Source organism: Schistocerca cancellata, chromosome 4 (assembly GCF_023864275.1).
Source record: "Schistocerca cancellata isolate TAMUIC-IGC-003103 chromosome 4, iqSchCanc2.1, whole genome shotgun sequence".
In the NCBI taxonomy this organism is placed as follows: Eukaryota; Metazoa; Arthropoda; class Insecta; order Orthoptera; family Acrididae; genus Schistocerca; species Schistocerca cancellata.
This window is the reverse complement of record NC_064629.1, coordinates 447,233,615-447,245,722: the sequence shown is the minus strand read 5'-3', so window position 1 is coordinate 447,245,722 and position 12,108 is coordinate 447,233,615. Positions and strand designations below refer to the sequence as shown.

The 12,108-nt window shown below is 41.6% G+C and overlaps 1 protein-coding gene across 2 annotated transcripts in view; it reads left to right on the top strand.

Moving 5' to 3' along the window:
* LOC126184614 (elongation of very long chain fatty acids protein-like) overlaps window positions 1-12,108 on the top strand; it is a 163,692-nt gene that overhangs the window by 74,502 nt on the left and 77,082 nt on the right. The window contains exon 2 of one of the 2 annotated variants that reach the window (XM_049927070.1): window positions 1,306-1,383. In XM_049927070.1, the coding sequence (XP_049783027.1) occupies window positions 1,320-1,383 (64 nt within the window). In that variant the 5' untranslated portion in view covers window positions 1,306-1,319. The remainder of the gene's footprint in view (window positions 1-1,305; window positions 1,384-12,108) is intronic. The other variant, XM_049927069.1, reaches the window with a different exon arrangement.

Genomic DNA, 12,108 nt, shown 5'->3' with positions numbered 1-12,108 from the left:
CCTAAATGAAGTTGATTTGGTTACCATGGGCGTAGATAAGACAACGCTTACACAAAATAGCCAGTTTCTTTTACTGGGAGCTCTAGTTTATTATCTGTTCTGACAATTGATAGCCTGGTGTTCGTTAAGATTACTTTCACATAACCGCAAGCTGCAGCTATATACCTATAACTATGCTAGGATGACCTAGAAATAATGTTTCCATGGGATCTTAAATAGAAATAAAACACAGTTGTGGGGGAAACATGTACTGGAACATGTGTAGATATTTTTTTTCCTCATTTTAACCAACGAAACTTCAGCACTTGTTCCACCGTGGAGTAAATTTCCTTATTCCTGCGTCACAAAAGTGCCAAGATTCCACGAACACGCCACCGCTTCCAGCCATACAAGCTTATAGCAGCAGCGCTCTTCAAACAAAGCTGTCCATGACTCGAGCAGTTCGCAATGAGTCGCGAACAGCACTGTGAGAAGTGTAAACAGTCGGCAAAGAGGCTAAAAGACTCCTGCCCATGCACTGGGACGACACTGGTCTGGATTCTAGTCTGTATTCCACAACTCTAAGTCGAATCTTTCTTAGGGTGTATAATCGTGGCGAAACCGTACTCATTCCAGGTAAAACGTTGTCAGATACAAAGAAACAATTAAAAATGTAAATGTGAGTAAATGGAATGACTCGGACTCTTGCTAATTTACGGACTTCACTTTTTTTAAGCTGGCTTGTAGCCTATATAGCCAGTAAGTTAACTGAAGGGAAGCAAACTAGAATTGTTTCAAAGTATAAAGCATTGCAAATTAAATAATCAGCGTACTAATGTTTGATACACACGTAGTGATGATACGCATAAAACCTACACACATTCTTTAGGTGAGACTCGGAGACACAGGACTCCCACTTCAGTGAACAGTGATGGTTCCTGAGCCCACGGAGTCACCCACATCATCTTGCGGGAATACGTGTTACAATCGAGAAGCAAACATAACCATATCAATGTTAGCCGTTTGCAGATGAACTCCCCTATTAACATTCCGGCTGCAACAGTTGTCGCAGTCTGCCAAGAAATGCGGATTTCGCTGCAGACTTTCCCAAACGTCGGTATTTTGTCCTCTATCGATTGCAAAAGCACATTGATAACAGATGTTAAGTATTCTGCTAAAGTGTTAATAGTCTAAATAGATAAACATAGCTCATGTTTTGTTCAGCTACACTAGCTTTCAGTATTCTTTTTTTCTAAAAAACTTGTGGCATTGCTTGTGCAATGATCTGAAAGAAAAACTTTCTGACAGAATATTGTATTCTGTTACAGATAGCAGACACCATGACGCTGCAAGTGGTGGCAGACCTCGTGAACTTCTACAGAGACCTGATGGATAACAGGAGCGGTAAGTGTCTCACGTTCAGAATAATCGTCCAGATGTAAGCAGTGCGCTTTCATCAGGTCATAGTTGACAGTGATTAGGACAACCTAATGCTGAACTACTTCACAATTTTCAGTTCCAAATGTCATTACAGTTGACAGCCTATGCGCATTGCCCAGAGAGGAGTGAAGGCGTTTCGTGGTAACCCCCAAAATTTTAACCATAGCCAGTCAGTTATTATCACCGACTGCTACAACTCTTTCCGCCTACATCCTCGCTAACTGAGTTGACGTCAGTCACGGACGTTTCAAAACAGACTTGGCCATAAATACTCTGACAAAAAATACTTGACTCAGTTGAGCAGAACAATGTAAGCTTCAAATTTCAGTAACTTGATAAATGATCTAATAATTTTCCGAAATGTTTATTAAAACTTGTCTTCCTCTTTCTTTCAAGAATTTGAGTTCATTGATTATTTTTACCGATAGTGAAAAGTCTCTGCACTTTAAAATCAGATAAACTCTCCTTTAAAGTTTCTCTTATTAGGTTCCGATTTCGAATATCTGCAGCCACACTCAGATTTTTCAGATCTTTAGTCACTTTCTTAAATTTTCTGAAATATAAAGATAGGCTCCTTTCACTTACGAGCTTCCTGATGGATCGACGTGCAGTGATGAACGCAATGAAAAAGTTACAGTACTGTTTTCTATCAACACTTTCATCTTAAAAAAATAATTTACCCGTACTACAATGAAGTTAAGATCCCAGTAGTTTCTCCACGGTCTCAGGCGTTTTCCTTATACTGCGAAGCGGCACTCTGGCATAACCGACGTACCAGCTGCCAAACATGCTAATCTCCTCCTTCAGAATGAATATTTCAGCGGCATAGTTAGTGATGAACTTAATAAGATACACGTAGTCCTAAGCGTTCTTTCGATTATGCAAAACGAGAATTTGAATGTAAAGAGTTAGGTTTCCATTGGTGGCGATGCATCTTGGAAAATTCCGTTCGGTGACTGGTCTGTGTGTTGAGAGATCAAATGGGGAAACTGCAGTTCTCAGAGCAGTGGACCTGCTTATTTCCTGAGAAATGTTATCAGAGGAAAAAAATACCTAGGCAGACCATAAAAAGATAAAACATGACGGAAACATTTTACGATACCCCAACTACATCAAAATGTAAGGTAGTGTACTTCCGATAATTAAAACCTCAGCAACATTAAAGTTCACTAGCAAATGTGAGTAAATTTTGAGAGATCCATATCGTAGAAGGAGATGGAGATGGCAGTGCGCGAGGGTGCCATCTCAGGTTCAAACGCAGATAACGTAGGTGACAAGCTTCGGTTCTTTGGGTATCGGAGAAACTGCAACTTTTGTAAAAAATAAATGGCCTATGGCAAGCATATACCACTTAACATAAAACAAACAGGTATCAAACGAAACATGACACCACGTAAAGGTAAATTTTTGTGATTCTAATAGCATTCGTAGAGCATTAAACGTTCAAATACAAACGAAAGAAAATTAGCGTTAACCGTCCCATCGACGACAAATTCATAACAATGGATAGGTCGAAAATGAGGAGGAAGAAGACCAGTTTGTGTCATTCTCGAAGGAAATAGTCGGTTGTCTGAATGACTGACAGCGCTTGTGTAAACGAAGGCTTTGAACTCCGTTTCGCAGGATTGCAGTCTAGTGCCTTAGACAGTGCACCAGATCGCTCGATCTTTGTCACAGTATTCATACAAGAGCACAATCGGTCTTACTTCAGATATAAGAGATTTCAGTGAAATAGTTGAGAAACAAGCTCAGCAGCCGTAATCGCATTTCTGATAGTGCGAGTCGTTGGTGCAATTGGCGAACATTATTTCCCGTGTGGCATGAATTCAGTAATAGGCAGAGCAACATAAGAGTTCACCGAATGGGCCACCGATTTTTCTCTTCTTTCGCACAATTGTGGTGCCGGATGCTTATAATTTAAGTGCGGCTAATCAGAGGTCTAGTGTGGGCTTTATTTATTGTATGGGAGCGGAATTTATTAGAAATGCTAATGTTTCAATGCGGAACCGATTTACGCTGGAAAAAATGGCTCCGATTTTGGCCACCCGTTTGCAAGTCTGGCAATGTACAGCATCTCGTAATCATTTCCGATGCTCACATTGACAAATTGTGTACGGATTGGTTAATAATAAAATCAACGTTATGCCTTTTTCACTTGTTTGAAGTTTTCTGTACACGTGCCATTCCTAATCCATTACATATGGAAACATTTCAATACCCCTTTCTTGCATTCACAGCGGCAGATTTGCACCTGGGGGCCAAAAGTGGAACTAATTTTTTCCGGCGTAAATCGGGTCCGCATTAACGCATTAGAATATCTAAGTTTCGCTACCATACGATATTTATAGCCCACACTGGAGCTCTGTGAGTAGTTGTACTTTAATTATAACCGTCTGGTACGTACTTACTGTTAACAAATGCCGACCTATTAGGATGCGCTTTTATCTTGTTTCCGAGAAAGAGCTGCAAACCTATTGGCCTGTTCAATACCACACGAGAACGCCAGCCGTCGAGCAATGTCGCTAACAAAACAGGCTCCATGCCTCAGTTCCTAAAAATAGTCACTCAGACGTTGTACCAAATTTATTCTTGCCAAAATCTGGTTTAGTTCTAAATACCAATAGCTGCCATAGCTCCCATACTTGAGCAGTGTTCCATGTGTGTCATGTTTGATGCGTCGTCCGCAGCTCGTTGTCGTGCGGTAGCGTTCTCGCTTCCCACGCCCGGGTTCCCGGGTTCGATTCCCGGCGGGGTCAGGGATTTTCTCTGCCTCGTGATGACTGGGTGTTGTGTGCTGTCCTTAGGTTAGTTATGTTTAAGTAGTTCTAAGTTCTAGGGGACTGATGCCCATAGATGTTAAGTCCCATAGTGCTCAGAGCCATTTGAGCCATTTCGATGCGTCAAGTGAACAGAATGGGGCTTTCTTCTTCGTGTAGTGACAGTGGGCAAATGTAATCGCGACCTTTTACTGATCCTTTGTTTCGACCAACGCACAAAAGATAACGGCAAGAATGTGAATTTAAGGCTCCGTGTCAACAAGTCACAATCTGCTTGTGTGCATGTCTGTGTTCCATTGGCCCAGTGAACTGAAGATCTCTGACTGCGTCCATCAGTTTCATCAGAGCTGTTTATAACTGGAAGATAACATAAGAGTGGTGATAAATTATTTTGCACGTTCTCTCACGGAGACTGGCACTAAAATGTTTCGATGTTGTGTATCTCGCATTTGCAGAATGGTTGCACCATCCTAGAGGTCATATGTACCTTTCCGGAGACAATTTTTCTGTATCACAGAAACTAGTGGAGGAGGAATATCATCTTATACCACCTGATAGAGGAATCGTAGGGGCTAATCCATATTCAGTTCACACCACTTCTACAACGCTGCAGAAAGATGCTTTGCACCATCAGATTCACTGTCCGCGATGCTAGCACCTACAAATAATGTAACTGAACGTTGTCCGAGAAAGACAAAGACCCTTCTTAAGTCCCGGTTCGGCGTAAAATTTTCGTATGTGAACACATGAATGCAGCACCTGCTCTGCAGCAGAGCCAAGATTCATTTCGGAATTGCACAGCCGCGAACTATGGTGGTCCCCGACCTCTGACGCATATGCTGACTACCTTGTTATGATCCTTCAAGAAAAGAGCGGTCAGTTGTTTGCAGGCGTCCTTGTAGTCATGCTAGTCATCGACGTAGATATTTTGCGAACAATGATCTACTGAGTAGTTAATAAAACCTGTAGATTGCCACACTCTGCAGTAGCTTGTCCCGACCAGAGATAGACGGGACTAACACTTGGCGGTCGTGGATCGGTAACACGTTCACTGTATTAGGGCAGCAGTGTGGTGCATCAAAAGGACGCCGCATATCCGTCAGCAATCGTCTGTTCAACCTCCTATAGAGCTTTTAACTCCTGCATACATTCTCAATACAACCGATTTTCCGCTTCTGCCAGTAAAAGTAATTGCAGCATTTCACTTACCCTTTTAGAATACTTAAAGTTCCCAGACAAAATAATACTTACATATGTGGTTGCCACTGAGACAGAGGAGGCGCCAGTTTTTTCGTTGAATGCCACACATTCTTTCGAAACCCATCGCAAAGTGGTGGTCGGTTCGTATGTGAAGGACTACTAACAAGGGAACCTCCCCATCGCACCCCACTCAGATTTAGTTATAAGTTGGCACAGTGGATAGGCCTTGAAAAAACTGAACACAGATCAATCAAGAAAACAGGAAGTAGTTGTGTGGAACTATGAAAAAAATAAGCAAAATATACAAACTGAGTAGTCCATGTGCAAGATAAGCAACATAAGGATAATGAGAGCTCAGGAGCACCGTGGTCCCGTGGTTAGCATGAGCAGCTGCGGAACGAGAGGTCCTTGGTTCAAGTCATCCCTCGAGTGCAAAGTTTAATTTTTTTATTTTCAGACAATTATCATCTGTCCGTCCGTCCGTCCGTCCGATCCGAGGTAACTGCGCCGTAGTATGGGACGCTACACCTAAACAAACATCGAAACACACGACGTCAGTCGACTACAGCGCACGGAAGAGAGAGTAATTCTACTAACGAGGCTCCCTGGCTGGCAGTTGACTGTTCGCTACTTTGGACGAGAGTGCATTAAATACGTGAGATGTATTCCGTGGGCAATATGAATCCAGCAAATATAGCTCGCGAAAATAAAGTAAGTAAACTTTTCACTTGAGGGAAGAATTGAACCAAGGACCTCTCATTCCGCAGCTACTCAACGCTAACCACGGGACCACGGCGTTCCTGAGCTAAGACTATCCTAGATGTTGCTTATCTTGCGCATGGACTACTCAGTTTGTATATTTTGCTTATTTTTTTCATAGTTTCACACAACTTCTTCCTGTTTTCTCGATTGATCTGTGTTCAGTTTTTCAAGGCCTATCCACTGTGCCAACCTATAACTAAATCAGAGGGGGGTGCGATGGGAGGTTCTCTTGTAAGACGTGTACACGAGTACTTTTACATGCATACACAGATAACTTTCCACACGTGGGCAATGTGCCCTCCACGAGGGGCACTAACATGCAGATTGTAGTCGTCAGACTTGCCCTATACTTGCGTGAGCTTGCTTTAATAAACGAACTGTTTTTGATCTGAAATGAAACAAAACTAAACTATTTTCATACCGTTAAGTTTCACAGGACAGAAGTGAAGAGCGTTTGGTAATAAAAATAAATTTTCTAGACGTGAAAATACAGACCTCGGCGGTTACGAACATTGGAATCCATTCTGACTTGACAGTGTTGTTCGCGGGCGAACTATTTGCACGGCTCTAAAAGGTACTGTTGCCGCCAGCTATCGTTTTCGCCTTAGTATACATGTCCCAGGGTCGGCATAGCGTCACATGTGAACCCTTACATGCTCCGTAGATTTCTTTCCATTAGTTTTTATACATAGTTTCCGTGTTCCCAATAGCTTCTAGAGCCATTTCGGGCCGGCATGCGTTCACAGTGAAGGCCGTGTGCGTCAATGCAGTTTGTGTGATAACTTACTTTTTACTGTGTGTAAATATCCGTCTATGAACTGTCAGCTCATTGGCGGCGCACTGCAAATGGAAAGTTTCAGGGGGAAGAAAGGGAGGTGGCGGTGTGGGGGGCCGCAGCAGAGAGAAAGCCGTAGGAGTATAAACAAAAATATAGTGCAGGGCGTTACAAAAAGATGTATCTGATATCACAGTACTATCTTCTACGTGAATAAAATTGAAACTTCGAATAATTTTTAACCTGTTCATAGAACTAAAGTTTTTATTTTCAAGGAACCATCCGATTTTAAAAATACATATTTTTTACATCCATGACATGCAACCTTGGAGTAATTTTTGAAATTACTTTCAGAATCAAAGATTTCATTTAGCTTCAACGAATGCTGAATGTGCCCTTCACCGGACGCGCAACAGTCATCCAGATGATAGTCAAACTAGTCCCATAATTTTGCCAGAATGTTTGGAATTGCTGCATTACCTGATGTTGCTATGCGATTTCATAGTTGTTGGAAGGGTAAGCACGTAGACATCGTATTTCACAATCTCTCTCAAAATAAAAAAAGAATACGGTGATATCGGACGACCTTAGAGGCCAATGATGTAATACGAGATGTTTCCGCCCTTCGTAGTAAATCTGTCTTTGAGGCAGTTCATTGTTCAGAAAATCACTTGACATAGTTGCAACTGAATTACACCTGTTGCAACACAAAGCACAAAACGCCGTTTGTGCTGCATATTGTCTAAAACACGTCCTTACCTTGGGAACGGAAACTTAGAACAGGGAATGGAATAAACTGAATGAAAATACAGGACTTATGAGACTGAACGTATCTTTTTCCCCGACGTGGGCTACCTCACAGTAATTTCTGAAATTACTTCCCATAAATAACAGAAATTCATACTTTTTCATGTGGTATTTGTGTTTAATTTACTCAGATCATCATTTTTGTCTTGAATAACTCACTTGGAATTTTTGTTTTGTTTTGATGCCGATGTGACATTCGTGCCTTGCATTACCAAATTTTCTTCATTCATCAGTATATTTCAGTTGATGAAACTTTCTAGTAGAAAGTATTATTGTAACTTTTCTTCTACTTTTTGATAATCAGCTGATGTGTAAATGGCCAGTTTTACAGTGGAAAGAAGGCAGCAGAAAGATAGGCATATCTACTAAAATCTTTCCTCTCTTTCTGGGAATGAATAACAGTGGAGGACAATGAGGAGAGTACAGATGCCCTCTTAGGCTTGAACGAGCGTAACAGGGCGTCCAGTGAGGCAGAAGATCCCCAGTATGAATGTAAGAGCATTTCAGACTAAGAAGATAAAACATAGACATAACTTTAATGGCAGGAGAAATTATACAAATACTTCCACGATACAGCAAAGGAAAAGTGTGTTCAACTAAAAAGCATCTTGGGAGATCAGTGGGCGCATAATCAATAACTAAAAATATTCATTTTAGATCAGGTAACTCAAATTTTCAGAGCAGCTGTTCCGTGTAACATGCCACTTACGGTCCAGTGAGAGCAGTGTTTCTCTTACCGTTTTAGAAACGAAAACCCAGACTTTCAGCAATGGTTCTCAAAGAAAACAGGGAAAGTAAAATGCCATAAGAGTTAAATACCTGAAGAAGGAAAAAGAAGCTGCAGAAGTTTTTGACACTGAAATAAGGAACAACAAAATCAGTAGAATGTTAGTGATGTATTCTTTGCATAAGCATTCAAACAGCAGGGAATTTAAGGAGCAACAGCTAAAATTGTTGGTCTCGTGAAGACAAACAAACACAAAGGCATGTAAACAGTGCAGAAGGAATCAAACCTGGAGAAGCCGGCTGGCTTGGTGAAGACAGAGAAATAATGGAGTAAAATTAACAGATGAGTCGGAAGAAAGAAATCAGAAATAAAGATAAGAAAAGCACGAACAACGTTGTCAAAGTGAGAGAGTACTGGTTCGCTGATGGACAGAAAGCAGATACATGAGGTATTCCGAGAGAAAGGTGATAACGGGAGAAGCTTGACTCTCCTATGGCTTTGGGTCAGACGCAGATTACTGGGTAGTTGGTCCTATGGCTGAAATATGTTAAGACGTGGAGGAAAGATTAGTACTACACTGAGGTGACAAGTCATGGGATAGGGATTTGCACGTATACAGCGGGCGGTAGTATCGGGTACACAAGGTACAAAAAGGCAACGCATTGGCAAAACTGTTACCTGTATTCAGGTGACTTCTGTGAAAAGGTTTGTTTCTGGCCACACGACGGGAATTAAGAGCCTTGGAACGCAGAATTGTACCTGGAGTTAGCCGCATGGGACACGCCATTAACAGTAATCGTTAGGGAACTCAGTATTCAGAGATGTACTGTGTCAAGAGCGTGCCGAGAATAGCAAAGTTCAGTTTCATCAACACGGACAACGCAGTGGCCGACGGCCTTCAATCAACGACGTAGAGGAAGCGGTGTTTTCGTAGAGTTGTCAGTGCTAACAGACAAGCAAAACTGAGTGAAATAATCGTAGAAATCAATGTGGGAGTACAAAGAACGTATCCGTTAGGACAGTGTGGCGAAATTTGGCGTTAATGAGCTATGGCAGCAGAAGAGCGACACTAGTGCCATTGCTAACAGCGAGAAATCGCCTGCGCTCGAGACCATATCGGTTGGACCCTAGAGTACTGTAAAACCGTGGCCTAATCAGACGAAACCCAATTTCAGTTGGTAAGAGTTGAATTATCAGTTGCTCCGTTTGCCTGTCTTAACCCAGCTTAGTGCTATACACCCCCAGTCACCAAATTCCTATGACAGTATTGTCAACCACTCCCTCTACAGACGAATGTCCGATGAGCATCATTTTTCAAACTGAAATGGGATTCATCTGTTAAGTGCACATTACTACATTAATTGAACACCTAATACCGGTGTTCCTGCATCCACAATAAACGTACCGACTTGATCAGCCTATTTGAGAATGGTATACAATCCAATTACACCGAAGCACATAGAAATAGTGTGTCGGGAAACTGCAAATCCTGAAGCATCTGTGAGCTTTGCATACAGTTTTTAAGATGTCGTTATGTTGCACAGTACAGATAAGGCCAAATATTGACCTGCTATGGAATACTCATTCTCGGACAACAATGTGTAGCCTATGACGAATATCTCCTGCGTCATGGAACCATAGGCAAACTTTAAAATTAACTCTCCTGAGGCTGCCGGCTGTGTCTGATCTCGTTCGATGAGAAAAGATTAACACTGCTAAACAGGTCGCAAACTGTTTTGGTGAACTTGATGAAGTGGCACGAAGTGATTCCACCCTGCTAACAACAAAAGTGCATTTGCGACGGAGTCGTTCCTGGGCTACTTTACAGATTCTTGTTATCTTTGAATCGTGTACAGACATGAATATGAGGGTGCTTCTTTCCTATAACTGTAGAGCTCTCGTATTTCACGGTCATAGATACATTTTTAGCGATTACTAAGTTTTTATTTTCGTTTCAAAATTTTTCGTTTCTCTTACGTAATGGTACAGACAGAAAATTAACACACAGTCCGCACTGTGTATTCGATAACTACTACTATGAATGAAATCTCACTCTAACTAAACACTGTTTATTGTATGTTACTTTTGTGTAGTATGTTTTTTATGACCACATAATACCTGTATTATATAACGCTGTTAATGCCTGCACTTACCCTGGTAACTATTTATGGCTCTATGCTACTTAAATTGTGCGTATTTATTTAACGTATCAGTGAAGGTGTGTAGGCAGACGAACTGAACTTGAAGGTGCAGTTACCCGCTTCTTCTGCAGCACAGATGCTCACTTAGCGCGAAAGAAAATTTCGAAAGAAATATATTGTTATCTCAGCAATGAAGCCTCCTGAAATTCCGAGCGTACAGTTCTCAATCGGTCATAATATAATCCACCGTAATTTCCTACGGATTAGCGCTGTTTCTCGGCTGTGACCTTGCCGTCATGGTATTACCTAAAGCGTCTCCTGAGTTATCGAAAACGAAATGTTAAGAGATTTCATTCCCTCATGGCGTTTCACTCCTTTAAATGTCACTTGGAAGGCATCGTCGCGTCGAGTACAGTAATCTAAGTAGTCACTATCAAGCACCAAATAAATCACTTACAGTAAATGGTCCATACATTAATTTCTAGAGAGCCCGTCACGGGTTGGTATTTACTCCAGTGAGAGGAAACTTTTAGTGTTAGGTTGACTACTTTCCACAATTTTTTTTCCAAGAAAGTACTGATCGTAAAACAGAATAGCAGCATCTGAAATGTTGCCGCAGAAGAATGCTGAAGCATAGATGGGTAGAGAGGATAATTAATGAAGATTTACTGAAACGAATTGGAGAGATAAGAAATTTATGGCCTATCACTAAAAGAAGAGTTAATAGGACACATCAGGTATGTAACGGAGCTGCTGGTGTGGGGGAGTGGTAAACTTGTAGAGGGAGGCATTCACAGAAAAGGAACTGGAGAGATAATTAGTGAAAACAGAGTATTTAGTATTATGGTTTTACGCTCTGTCCACGATGTCATAAGACGTGCAGTATTTTTCCGTTACAACTAAGATGGGTAATGAAATTGCACTGCATCGTTCAAGCAAATACGGCAGTACTGAAAAATTGTCATGTGATAACCAGAATCAATGAATCCAGATTTTTCGGATTAGGGAAAGTCGTTCCATTGATTCGTTTTGCATCAAAAGCGAAAGGAAGGTGGTCCCCAGCTATCTTCGATGCCTAGTTCATTACAGACTGTGCACAGTAGCGTAACTGAGAAAGAAGTGGCCGAAAATTACCGTGGCATTGTGTATGCAACTATGCTGAGCATCGAAATGATTTACGGACACCACGGAAAACAAATGAGGATGGCTGCACTGGAACCGAACACTGCTCCTCACCTCGATGTGTGATTTACACAGAGTGAAATGACAGTAAAACTGTAAAAACGCTGCAGAAATAAGAGCTCGTTACAGTTACAATCTTCTGGAGAATCGTAGACTGAAAAAGTCTCTGTATTTCTTGTCGCGAAGGAAGACGGAGAATTAAGACAAAACTGAAATGAAGACAGGATCGTGCAAGGCTCTGACTACCTTATCTGGCGTAGATTTACTTAGCGCGTCGCGTGTGTGAGACACGTCTTTGTGACGCAATCTTCCTGCTAC